At 37.1% G+C, this 14,522-nt stretch overlaps 1 protein-coding gene across 4 annotated transcripts in view; it reads right to left on the bottom strand.

Moving 5' to 3' along the window:
* The window catches only part of myo1b (myosin IB), a 52,727-nt gene that overhangs the window by 32,149 nt on the left and 6,056 nt on the right, over nt 1–14,522 (bottom strand). For all 4 annotated transcript variants that reach the window (XM_053496205.1, XM_053496203.1, XM_053496206.1 and 1 more), the window contains exons 2-3: nt 12,016–12,157; nt 8,662–8,777 (exon numbers count right to left, since the gene is read on the bottom strand). In XM_053496205.1, coding sequence (XP_053352180.1) covers nt 8,662–8,777; nt 12,016–12,150 — 251 coding nt within the window. In that variant the 5' untranslated portion in view covers nt 12,151–12,157. The remainder of the gene's footprint in view (nt 1–8,661; nt 8,778–12,015; nt 12,158–14,522) is intronic.

The following is a 14,522-nucleotide window of genomic DNA, read 5'->3' on the forward strand; positions in this document are numbered from 1 at the left end:
ACTTATGCGCTGGATAACCCCCAGCGCATAAGTACAGTACAGTATTTCCCCTGTCTACTCTGAGTCAGCTTTCCTGACTAAGGCAGGAGTTGAATAGCTGCAAACTGGGTGATGTGTGTGTGTGTGTGTGTGTGTGTGTGTGGAATTGGCCAGCTGACCCTGAATCAGAGCTCAACATGAACCGCTTTAGAAGTAAATACAGTACAGTACCATAGACTTGACTTGTCTGGCCACATACACTATTCGAATAAAGGTGTAGACGTGTGTCAGCTTGGGATAGTAGTTTTTTACTAAAGCGACACTAACAAGTTGCTCCCTAAATAGAGGGACCTAGTCAGCCTACTCTGTCTGGTGCAAAGCATGCATTAGTGTCTAAAAAAGTCCTGAGTTGCATTACAAGACATGATTAGAAAATGGCACCTGAATACACAAAGATTCCCCTCTTTTAGGCTGTGTAGATAAGGATGAAGAAGGTAAAGAAAAAAGCCCCAAGTGAACACTGTTTTTCAGCCTAATATTAGAGACTATTTTCTAACCATAACACACTGCTTAGAGTGTCTCTGGGGCTCTAAGAGACAATCCTTTGTGTGTTCTATTGCCCTGATGCCCCACAGTGAGAACATCCTTTCTAAAAATTTACAAAAAAAGCAGACCAGATTGACTTAGAGATATAAAATAGGAAAAAAGACATTAAATGATACACATGTACACACACACACGCGCACACGCACGCACTCACAATGCATAGATTTATAAAATTCCAAAAATAGTACAGCACTTGACATCTCTCTGGGGGAGGCATGACCTTAATGTAACCTTTTTTGGATCTAGTGCTGACGGGTATGTGACCAGTCTCTGTTAGAATACAGTTGAAGCTATTGTAGCTCATGCTGAGGGGCTGCAGGGGGAAGGCAGAAGCGAAAAACCAAAGCTTGTTTATCCAACCCCCCAGCAGGAAGTTAGGGAGTGGAGGAGGTCACCAGACTCAGACTGGGTCACCAATACCATTGCTTGGCAAGAAATAATCAATATTTAAAAAGTTCTCAATTAAATTAAACATAAAATGCAGTCACTATAATACATTTGGAAAGGGCTTAGAATAACTATGTAAGAAGAGACTCAACCAAACACATACAATTTTGATAAAAATGAATGCATTTTAATAAATACTAATGCTTAGGAGAAATAAGCAAATAACTGTAAAGACCAGAGGCATGTACACCCAACATTGACCGCATCTTCTTTTTTTCAGTTTTACACCGCTAATATGAGCTAATTTTTTGCAAATCTTTAGCAAGAAAGAGAGGGTACTTTCCAGTCATTATCTAAGCCTGCTTCTCTTGGGACTTACAGCACATCTGGAGAGCAGGCCATGATTCCTTCAGCTGTTAGCCTTCAAGCCTATTAAGATTAAACTATAGACTGCCTGATATGAAAACAGCCAATTGTTTTGGATTTGATGTGCAGGGAAAGTGAAAGGTGGGTGGCCATACTTTTGATTAAGAGAGATTCCGGTCCCTATTATCTTGCTGGCTGTAAGCACAATCCACCAACGCTCAAGGTCCAGAGATCACCTCTCATCCGCCTGCTCGAACCACTGATTGCTAAGATGACACACAACTTCATGAGTTACCAACAATTTGAACACCTATTTGAAATTTTCATCAAACAACTCCAAATCAGGGAACACAAACAGTGGGAAAACTGCTGGGCCCAGATGTCTTACAAAAATTATTTTATTGGATTAAAGACTGTTTAATCACTGTGCATTAAAGTGCATTAAAGTGGAGCAGAAATATCAAAGAGGCTTGTGCCTGCAGCCATTTACAGGAAGAAGCTAGCCAATAAAATCCTGTCGGATCAAGAGATTCTGGGAAAGCAAACAACTATACCAATTGTGTAAACAAACAGATGATAACATGAGCGCAGGTTTTTTTTTTTTACTATTGCCCCAGCTGCCTCTGGCCAACTTTCACAGGCAACAGATCACCACAACATGACACTGCAGCCGAGTATAATTTATTACATCAAGTAGCATAAGTGGTGTTGGTCCTGACCTTTGCCCAGTAGGCAGCGGTACAATCTAAGCCAATATCTGTTTGCTGATTACTGCATAGATTGTAGCATGGAGACAAGTGATGTAATTAGAACAGTTTTACAACTGCCATGAAAAGCGTGAAAGTGAAAAAAGGCAAACAGATCAGAACATACATGGAATCACATGCATGTCACATATGACAGTGACTTGATTTCAGTTAACTTTTTTTTTTTAAACTGTAATTAAAGAATGCAGGTTTCTTTAAGGTCAGGCCATCTATCTGTTATAAAGGTTTGGGTCTGGCCTAGTGCTAGAAAGACAGTCTGGGCTATAATTTCTATGAAGCTTGTCTGTGTAACACATGCATGTGCGATGTGGCAGTCAGGAACCAAGTCAAATACAAAGTTTTCTTATGTGCAGACCCCCCAACACACACACACGCACAAGCCCTCTCTCAGAGTCTTCCAGGACTTCTCACTGACCCCATAATTAAAGACCAACCCTTAAAGCTACACTGGATATTGTACACGTCTAGTAATTTATTCCTTCAAAAGAAGAGTCAGTATCTCTAAACTGTGCATATGAATAATTATAAGTAGATACATAAAGTCAAATACAAATTTGTATGTATCTATACATAATTAATTATGCATCTAAACAGAATTCTTACATGAAGCATCCAAAATAAATTGTTATAAAAAGCACTATTATCTATTGAATAGTTTCACCTGCAATTAATTGTCTGGTTGAAGATGAAACATATATATAGATAAGAAGTCAGAGTTCAGACACCCTTCGACTAAAAAACCCCAGGTGTTCAGAGCTTATTTTTCCTTGGTCCGAAGGGCATGTGCAGCCAGCTATGCCACTGAGGGCTCAAAGAGACTAAACGTCTAGATGGCAAGCAGAAATATTTTTATGCCAGACTTCAAGGTTTTGCCTTTGAGCTGCTGCAAGATGAACACTGCAATTCACGTCAAAACTGTCTTTTACCAAAGTGTCAGCTTAATAATTATGAAATGTTCATGTTAATGATGGATGTAAACTGGCTTTTCTGCACTTCCATTTCATTATGTGTTGTTTACAATTAAAGCTATTAAAACACGATTTTCTACACTTTACATTAATACACACAATGTAACAAAGGTTAGCCCTACAGAAAGGATAATGTAAGAGATTCAGGAAAAAGAGCTGGGTTAGCAGAGATTTCAATCCCCCCCAAGGCTGCAATTTACTGATTGTAGGACTGGTTGGTTCATCAGCAGGGTGTGTTCTCCACTGACACAAAGCCCTAGTGATGCTTGATAGTGGCGTGCTGGGAGAGAGATGGGCTGAGAGTGCACCCGGGTCCCATTACCTTGTTCCAAACATGGTAACACAATACTGCCCCAGAGACCCGCCCCTATCCAATGCAATCTGTGCATGTTGTTCAAGTAGCACAAACCACCTGCACCCTAACCACCCTAAACTGAAGCCGGCTTTCATATCTGCATCTCTTTGTTTCCCTCCCATTCCTATTAAAACTTAAGTTTGCTTAAATTTAAACTGTTTCATTTCTCTGAAAGCCTATTTTGTGGCAAAATGCCATCATGGATAGGGTCATAACGGCCATAGTTAATGCTCTGTGTGTGAGCAGACACAATTGATCCTAATAGCCCAGGAGGGCAGCTGCACTGTTTTTTTTATGTATTCTCTGTAGGCCTGGCTTCATTTTGGTAGTGGTGTGCCTAGGCCCCTGTGACACTGCTAAGCCCCAATGGGACAAAAAAAAGGGTGCATGTTTGGAGATGAGACTCACAATTTGGCAGCTTAGGCAGCACTAGATTTATTAATTTGATTTAAATTAAAATAGAACAGATTTTCTTGAAGTGAAAACAACATTCCAAAAATAATGCATGGATAACTGGCAACAGGGAAGCTAATAAAATATAACAAAGTAAGGCATAGCAGAACAAAAATTCCATTCTATATGAATTTGCTAAAAGTTGTATTATTATTATTAAAAGGTTATGGTTATACAACAATTTAAATAAATCCTAATAAAATCTACCAAAGAGAACATTTTCAGTAAAGTGTTAAACGTTTAGATTGCATGTTAAAGAGCTTAAAAATAAAAATGCAATTGGAAGTATTTAACCACATGCATAAACTCTGTTCGTACTACATATAGTTTAGAGGTAGTGACTAAATTGAAAAACATTAACCACTGAACTACAAGACAGTCACACAATTTATGTACACTATCGGCTGAATAAGAGTAGTACCCTAATTCAAATATAATGAAAGGTAAACAAATTTGTTTATGTAGATGAATGTAATGATAACAGACCCCATATATGCAGAATTGTACTGCAATTCAACAACATTTATATCATCATATTGTTGATTCTCTCAGGTAATGTTAATGCCATGATAAGCATGCCAAATGATGTGCTGCATTACACATTTACATCCGTGTCAGATAAAACAAATAGTGTATTTTTCCTAACTATCCACTGTGGGGAAGGAGAATGACTACAGCTGTAAATAAGGTTTGGTAAACCCTGTGCCATAAAGGCTCGAACAGACTGACTTTCCAATTAATCTTTCTTGGACTCATGTTTGGGCACTCCTATATAAACAGCAAATTATATGATTTTTGGTTCGTAGAAATTCATTGTTCCAACATCCTTTGGCAAAGCAGAAAAAGTGTCATTCTTTCCAGGTCCCAATGTAGACTATACAAGATTCTTTAGAACAGTCTAAATGATGAGGTGTCGTGTTCAGTAAACTTAAGAAAAAAAAGAAAAAAAAACTTAATGTGCTGAACACATTTGACATGACACCAATATTCTCGAGTGGAAAATAATTACTCAATATATTTTCACACCAGTTTCACTTTCATGACATTCCTGACCAAACTAAACAAGGAAATGTCTATATTAAAAGGTTAAAACAAGACTTTTCGGCTACGCTTATTGCTATTCAGGTAATGCATGCCAAGTCACCCCTGACGGTTCTGCCTGCTTTACCAATGAGTAAGAAATTACCAGAAAGTGCTGGAATTACCTCACCACACTAGCATGGCAACAGAAACCCAGAGTCAGCAATGCACTGTCTCTCCTCCCAGACCATTCAAAATGATCAGCATAGACTAAGGGGTTTTGGCAATGCAAACACTGTGGCAAGTTCAACAGTCATGGGTTCCGAAATGACAATGACAACTGTTCATTCTAGGTCATTGAATAATACTAGAATACCACAGTTTTTTTCACAGAGATAAATAAATAAATAGTGAACACTGAGCAACAGAATTAAGTGACGGAAAAGTTGATGAGCAATAATACGTAATGCAACGTAAGGCAGCACAGATCGTACACAAACCTACACACTAAGAATAGGCACAACTACTTTAGGGGCACACTGTAAGGATTTCTGTAGATGATTGAAGGGGGTTTATGACACTGCCACCATGTAATAAAGCCTCCTTTGGGTGTGACCAGGAAAAACAGACCACTGTACTCCCTTCATTATGTACATGCTTGTAAAAATTAGGCGTGTCATCACTTCTGTCGCATCACATACCTTTTTAGTTTCTTCTTACAGAAACATTAGAACTCCTTAGGCATGTTGCTATGTGACAATATGTGACTTTAAATGCCCCAGAGATGCATATGTACAACAATGGTGGTGCTGTAGCAGCAGTTCAACCAATGAATTCCCAGGCTTTGTAAGTCTTTTCTAGCTAATACTCCCCATTTGAAATGTGTTACTAACAAAAACTGAAGAATACTGATTTTCTGTACATTTTTGGATTTTCTTTTGCATAAAGCACTGGACCTAAATAGAAGATGTGGTTCTCCTCTGGACGCTTATGCGAGCTGTAGCTACTGCTTTAAAAAATTTAAGCTTTTAGTGATCTGTCTTTCTTGGCATAAAGTTGCATTTTTTTCCCATTTACATAAGAAAAAAAAAAACTTATTTTTTAGAATGGTGGCCAATCCAGTTAATTAACATGATAAATAATCACATAATTGGGCTGTACATTCCTACAAAGACATGGTAGACTTTTCCAAGAAAATGTGAGATCTGAAATGTGAGATTTAGTTTGTGCAAAATAAGCCATTTTGCACAAACTAAATAAAGGATCTTAGTACAGCCTTTTATGTACTATATGTGATTGTGCTCTTAAACAATGGACACCAAGGAACAACTAGGGCTATGTCCAAATAGCAAAGTCATGCTAAATTAAGATGCAGTGAGCTTAAAGTTTCTGATTAGCAATAATTGTTTCCTGTGGTCAACATACAGTATGATATTTGTGCCTATTACTGATACAAGCAATATTATGATTTTAATCCAGACCCACATCTTCCAGCAAGAGCTTACAGAATTCTTAACAATGGTTTATGCTTTGTCAAATGTGCTTCTAAGAACTACCAAATAACCTGTAATGTTTATTCAGTAGGAAATTAAGCTCTTTCCAGTTTATCCATCAAATACAGAGGTGAGGTAATAAACAAGCAATACGTAAGGGTGTGACTAAACTGACAAGAATATTAGACAGCCCTTAGGCTTAAAAAAAGAGCAAAAACAGGCTTCAGGATTTCCCAGAATGAATGTGACCAAAGCCAATGCAACCATCAACAGGATACTCTGTTGATGGTATCCAGCTTATGAGGTGTTGACTATAAATACAGCTTAGGGTTTTGGCAGCAAACAGAAAAAAACAGTAGAAAGCGAAGAAAACTTTTTAGATTTCCAAGTATCGTTGTGGATCAGTTATAGTTTGAACGCTGATTTTGGACTTCGCAATTGTCCTTTTGGTAACAATTTTTACATAATTTAATAACTTACATTTTTGTGTATGTCTAATGAAATAAAATAACATTTAAAAACACGCAAAAGAAAACATAGTAAAGAAAACATGATAGAAACTAATTTTGCTACTTGTCATCAATAATTTGTTGCACTGCTGATAATGACGGTGGTTATTACCCATTCTCGGCTTTTCTCTGCAACTTTTGGTTAACCGTTCATAATCTTCTTAGAGATCATCTTCTTAAGCATTATGGCTGAAGCAGCAGTTTTGAATTAGCTCTAGACTTGGCAATGGACTAAAAAGGAGGAAGCACTAGCCTCCAATTTAAGTTTAATGTGGGGTTGAAACTGGAACAAATAAGGAAGACAGCGAATGAGGATAAGCAAGTTACTTGGCACGCAAAAAGAAATGCACAATATGCCGTAAACAGAAACACGGAATCGACATATTCCTTGAATTATATTCAAGATCATACTGTGAATGCTATTAACAATTTTAGTACACGGTAAACATAAGAATCTGTTGAAGAAAAATGAGGACGTGAATGAGCAAGACAGCAGCTGAGGTGCATATAATGGCAGAAATTCTGCTGTTTGCTGTGTGGGACACTGTTGGCACTGTGCCACGGGTCTTTCACAGAGCCTGTGTGTGTCTGCTGATTTCTATAGAAAGCAGAGGCTAATTGCACAAAGCAAGCTGCTTTGTTTTGACTCTGACAGTCAGAGAGAGACAGATGGCCATTAGCTGGAGTGTGGCAGAAAAGGACATTCCATCCCCCACTTACAATTGTGGCAGGTCTCAGAGGTTACAGGAAACAGAGTTTAATCATTTGAGGTTATTTAGCATATACATGAATAACAATGACATTCATTTGTTTGTCTGACGAACAAAAATATTTTGATAAGTAAGACACCTGACTATAATTATATGAGAAGAAAAGCAAAAAGTACTCCTATAGTTTAATCATCTGTTCCGATGGAGGTGGAAATATTGCTTGTATTACTCAGGCAAGACAAGACGCAAGACAAGGTTACTTTTCTTTATCACTCACATGGTACATCAAATAACAGAGTTTGTACCTTTAGTATATGTGTGTGTGTATATATATATATATATATATATATATATATATATATATATATATATATATATATATATATATATATGGAATACCAAACAAATAGAACATTAAAAAATAACATTAAAACCACCTAGAATCTGGGTTTCTCTTGTGCCATCTGGGCATCTCTTCCCACTCAGCACACAACTCCACAAGACCTCTGCACCAGGACATTGGCTGTGGATCCTGCCAATCTATTAAAGTGGCAGGATCCACCTCTGTGGCTCAGACTTGTTTTTCCAGTGTATCCCATGGGTGCCCATTTGCTCAAGAAATGCAGTCAGAACAGATTAAATATCAAATATATTGTGTTAAATCATGCAGAATTGTTAATTAATATCAAATGCACATTTAGTTGTAAAAGCACACTAATACTTGTTTTAAACTCAACAATTTGTGTGCTTTGTGACGATGACAATTGTTAGAAGCGCTATACAAATAAAAAAAAAACGTAAAAAAAAAAGTTTTTTTGCTAGTTCTGTTACATCTGCTGTCTGCATCCGTCACTTCTGTCACCATGTGCACATTCCCAGGTGCAAGAGATGTACTAGAGGCACAATAGATGTACCGTTGATGGTACCACCCCTGCCACAATTAAAAAGTATACTTTATACTTTAAGTATAATGTACTTTTATTTCTAAGAGTGTACTGAACATTTTCTACACTATGATTAGACTGAACAAAAAGAAAGCTGGACTTACATGTGAGGACTGAGCTCATAGAAGTTCCTGTTGCGGTACTCTTCTACCTTGTCTGCTGTGTAGATTGGAAGAGACTTGTAGGGGTTCATAGAAATGACCACACTCCCAATATATGTCTGCAAAAGTATAAGTAAAGTGTTAGATGAAAGAATTAAAAACATTTCTTATTAGAATACTTTTTTTTGTGTACTGTAGGTCTTTAAAAAGTGTACACCATAAAATATACACAAAAATACAAATAAAAGTTCTTCCAGTCGGAGCAGGAGAAACATCACATCCTGGCTAGATTACATTAACTACAGAAGTGTCTAAAGTACTTTATATAACGTCACATACATGTTACAAGGTTATATAAAAAAGCTATATACAAGCCGCAGACATGTGGCCCCAAGACTCTAAAAACACTAAAACATTCGGAAGGCTGTTACACTGAGGTCAGACGAACTCTGCATCTGTTGGCATTTTTCATTTGGGAATTCTTGGTGTATTGTTCAGGCATGCAGAGGTCTAAAAGCACAAGCGAATGAAAACAATGAGAAATGTGCGGAATCCTAGGACGCTTTAAATCAGTTTCTATTCTGTCATTTCATGTTCCTCCCAAATTGCATTTTTCAACATTTCCATTTAGATCAAACCTTTGAATTTAAAAGTAAACTGGGTGGCCATGTTTATATGCTTGGAAACGATGGGAGTCTAATTCTTACAGGGCACACTTCTATTACAATGGGTGTTGCATAATCCACTCAGCTGGAGTCTCAGGCCTCCACCATGGCAACACAAGCCACAACCTACTGTTCAGTTCAAATGGGTGGCGTAATGATATCTTCATATATAGCCCACAAAATCTAAATTAAAGTTGTTTTATTGATAAATATAAACAGCACCCAGTGTATAATGGGCACAATTTAGGTAAAAGATTCATCACATAAATACAATACTGCTTGTTTTTACTGCCTATTTTTACATGCAGGAGAATGAATACATAAAAATGTCTGTTGTCCCAAATTATTCGTAGCAACCTCTCACCTTGCGGAGGGTTTTCAATTGTAGACATTATAGCGTGAGCTGAGGACATGACTAAACTCAGGAACATAAAACTCTAGGTCATAGGCACAGATAATGAGGGACATGAACATTCAAATAAGCCCTAACCTGATAATGTGGCATTATGACACTAGTTAATCATTATATATAGAAGAGCAGAAATCATAAGAAAAACTAAGCCAGTCAATGCATCCATGCACTAATCTCTTTGATATTCAAGCACAGATCTAACCAAGCCTAACTTTGGAATATAATTTTTTATTTCAACACTGTTACAGCCATCAGATGTGCTTATCTCTAGCTACAGTAATTTGAATAAAGTCTGAAGTTCAAGAACATTTTCTGATGCACTTTGTTACCTAGTGAATAATATAACCTACTAAAACTGATACTGTATCTATTGTAACTGTCTATTACACATGATAATATATCTCTTAAAAGGTTCGGCCAGTTTAGATAAACCAATACAAGGTGATCATCATGTAGGAGTCAAAGCCCTAGGGCAGGGCTCTTCAACTCCAGTCCTGGAGGGCCATTATCCAGCTCAGTTTGTAATTAATCAACACCTAAACACACCTACTGAACCTAGCAATTAACAGATGTGTTTGAGGAAAAGAAACTGTTTGGAAACTGGCACTCCAGGACTGGATTTGAAGAGCGCTGCTATAAAGGAGGTATAAGAGTATACCAAATATAACAAGTAGTCTGAATGACATCTTGATCACCTATCAGGGGCAAGGCTAGGGACAGGCTGTGCTAAAGTTGTGTGTGTCTGGACATAATTGATGGTGGTGGTGGTGGTGATGAAGATGAACCATACCCTGCTCTCAAAATAACAGTAGAAGTCTCACAACCCATGAACACTGTTTAATGTTAAATTACTGCATTCCGTCACCGATAAAATGCTCAACAATCAGTCGAATACTTAAACACCGGAATGCTCTATAATAGTGAATGTCACCTGGCAGACTGCGGTCCTCGAGCAGACATTTAGTAAATTAAACCAAGTACTTGATAAATATTTTAGCAGAACTGTTCTGAAACAGACTGTCCATGGTTCACTAACTTTATTATTATTATTGAATTAATTCATTAAAATGTCAATAATTAAAACTATTATTATGAATCTATACCTTTAAAGAATTGAGTAGAATAGCTTGGACATAAATGATTTGCTCAATTTAAGACACAATCTACTGTATATTTCATACCAATCAAATTCACTGACTGATTTGGTGTTTGGTTTCTTTTGTGAGTCTCTGCTTCTAAGACCTGGTCTAAATGAGCAGTTATGGCCACCAGAACATCATTCATTTAAATCTCAGCAGCAAAAAGCAGTTATTGTAGGGTCCTTGGGGCCTAAAATGCTCAGTTGTAAATGTCACCTATAAAACACATCTGCATACAGCAAATGGCATCTGAGCTGGACAAACCAGTACAATGTGGTGCAAAAATGTTGGAATGCATTTGTTTACAAAGACATCCAAAAATACATTCATTTGCTATATTTAATTTCACATGAATAATTAAAATATACACAATATATATTTAAAAAATTACGTATCGTCAAATATTGTAATACAGAAAAAAGTGGAATCAGTTATGTATTGTAATTTTTTTGTGCACTATGTATCAAAATCTTTTTTTCATTTATAATAGAAATGAAAGGTTCAAAGTTTTATACCTTGAATATGTAAATAAAAAGAAAATTTGAGTATTTGAACTGTGAAGTTTTACAGTGACAGCTCTATAATGGATTTGTTTCACACAAAGGCAAGGATCAGTCATGTTTCCATATATTTTCAGCACAGACAACAGCAAAAGCAGTTGCCATATGGTACATTGCCATTGTTGACTTTGTTCTGCCTTGTGACTGTATATACACACCAATAACAAAGGGAGAAACAACAAATAAACATGCCTCTTCTGCCTTCACATTGGTTTTCATCCATGATTGCCATTGCCAATTTCTGAGGTCGAGAAGGGTCCCGTATTAAATTACAGGGGAAAAAAAACAATACAATGAAATCTGATTTGCTTGTCAAAGTAAGCCGTGTACTCAGAACTTAATATAATATGTCTTAAATTATCAGCTAAAAATGTGACTTAAATTTCATTTTCTTTCACCCAAATCACATTTAAGTCTGAATACTGCCGTAAACTGCGACACTAAGTCAACACTTGAGGTGCAACTTACACTTTAGAACTTATAAAGACTGTTATTTAAAACCTCAAAACTTAAAAAGCAAAATGCAATTATAATACTGATGCCTAGAGTTAAAGCGGTTGAAAACTTTTAAGAGAACTTACATAGATCTCACTGTGCTCAAAGCGCTTCCGTAGGTTCCCAATGAAGGTTTCCTCTGAAAGGGGCTCAAGCAGGACCATGTCACCCACCCCTATCATGTTGTCAAGAAGTGATGTCTTTACCTCCATTTTGGACATGCTCCTTCTGTGGAAATGCAAAGACATAGACTTGAGTTACAACATTTTCAATGCATGTAAAGAGTTCTACATACAGCTTTAATTCTAGAGGCACTGAACTTCGACATGCATGATTTCTAAACATGGTCACTGCAAATAATCCCACACAACATATTTGCACAGCACTAGTTTGGGGCCACAAAGGCCATTATACTCAAGAGGTCTGTTTAACCCAGAACACTACAGACTTTAGAAAGTCCACTGGGAGTTATGCAATAGAAAAACACCACAGTGCCTTTTCTTGATCCCTAGTCACTGGATATTTATGGTTTAAACTCATAAAATTAATTAATCCACATTCCTACTTAACAAAGGCGCCAAATTTAGTTAAAAAAATGTTAATCAAAGGTTGCGTCCTACTTTCACCAGAATTTTGCAAACATTTTTACCGTAAACCTCTTACTGTCCCAACTAACATAACAGGGGATTGATCACAAATAGACGTGGTTGAGAAGGGAACATTTCCCTCCCCCTTACCTGTCCACAAATCCTACTGTAACTTTTAAAATCAGTAAAGTGTACATTCAAGCCCAATATCTTTACTTTTTCCAAGCTGCAAAAATTGCTTGTGTTGTAATCATACTATGAGTCTACACTGACAAGCTAGTGTAAGTGACCAGCTAGTCGCGATTAATCAATATCAGAACGTTTTTTATTTGCAAAAAAAAAAAAAGTGCTAACCTGGCATGAACAACCTGCTATCGGTATCCCAGATTGCACTTGCACAACATAATGTGACTTATCATAATATGCTTAATGACAACTTTTAAGCACAGGGTCAGGCTCAGGGCTTACGTGACATGAAAACCTTTTGAACAGCTAATTATTTAATAGATTTTTTTAGCATTAAAAAAAGTAAGAATAAGGTTTGACTATAGAACCTTTAAACAATATATAGTTACTTTAACACTAAGCAACTAATCTGTCTACCTACCTTTCCACTAATGGAGCTTTACATTATCAACCACTTCCCTAATCAGCTCTGCTTTTTTTTTTACAACTTTATTATTGCTAGTAAAATAATAAATTGATTACAAAATTCTACTGGTGGGACAACCGAATACATTGCACATTGGAATATGACAGTACTGAAGAGGAAAAAAAACTGACCAGGAATACCAGGCACGAAGCAGAGATACAACTTAACAGAATGTCAGACATCTAGCACCCTGCACACACACACACACACACACACATTTACACTTAGGAACACATTAGCATAACCAACCCACTAACCCTAAGATTGGAGGAGAACAGAAAACCCAGAGAAAACCCACATGGACATATGGAGACCACAGGAAATTTTTCAGACAGTAATGTAAATTAAGGATTGAACTGGGAACCTGGAGCTGTGTGACCTGCCCATATTGTGCCACTGTTTCAACACAAGTCTTACTGCTTCGCAAAGTATGACACCAGCTCTTCAATCAAAATTAAATGGCTAATGCACAGCAAACAGAGTTATGATAAATTTGTAAATACAATGTTGGTTTAAGGCGGTTTCACCTGCAAGTCTGCTTGGTAGACTCGTTATCCAGAGAGCCTGGAGGGTTAGGGGCCTGGCTCAAGGGCCCAGCAGTGGCAACTTGGTGGTGCTTCCCTTAACGACTGAGCTCCCACTTCCTTTTTTAAAACACAACTACAACTTTAATTTCTTAACCAGCTCCATCTGGATATGCCTAATTGCTGGTGTGTACACAGTTAAACTGGGCTAATCTTGTTAAATTGTGGTGCTTAACATCATGCAGGTGTAACCTGCATGATGTAATCTCATCATGCCCCTGAATATAATTGCTGCTCGTTTCTGATCACACCTCTGAGCACTGGGTGTTTGTGTGTATGCCGCAGCATTTCAACCAGCAGGTAAATATATCAGCAGCCTTCAGTCAACCATGATAAACAGTATTGTAAAAATCTACTAGATGACAAATTTTTACCTGGGCATGTGCTGTTCTTTGTTTGTAAAGAGTTGACTTGAGCAGCATTACTGAGCCATAAGAGAATAGAACAATAGAAATCAAAACAGGATGGAATCTGTATACACATCCTGTAACCTCCTGCTCCCCGCAATTACAAAAGTAGGAAGCTAACATGGACTGCCTATGATGACATTTTTATATATATACATATAAATAATATTTACATATACACACATATAATAAATAACATATACACACATATAAAGAGTAAAAAAAGGTGCATACTCTAAATTTTCATTCAGTCACCTTTGGTTTTGATTACAGCACACAATTTGGTGATCAGTTTGTGTGTGACACTCTTACAATTTGTTATGGACTATGCCTGTGCCATCAGGGAAGAAAACTCCATTAATG

Source organism: Clarias gariepinus, chromosome 5 (assembly GCF_024256425.1).
Source record: "Clarias gariepinus isolate MV-2021 ecotype Netherlands chromosome 5, CGAR_prim_01v2, whole genome shotgun sequence".
Taxonomy (NCBI): Eukaryota; Metazoa; Chordata; class Actinopteri; order Siluriformes; family Clariidae; genus Clarias; species Clarias gariepinus.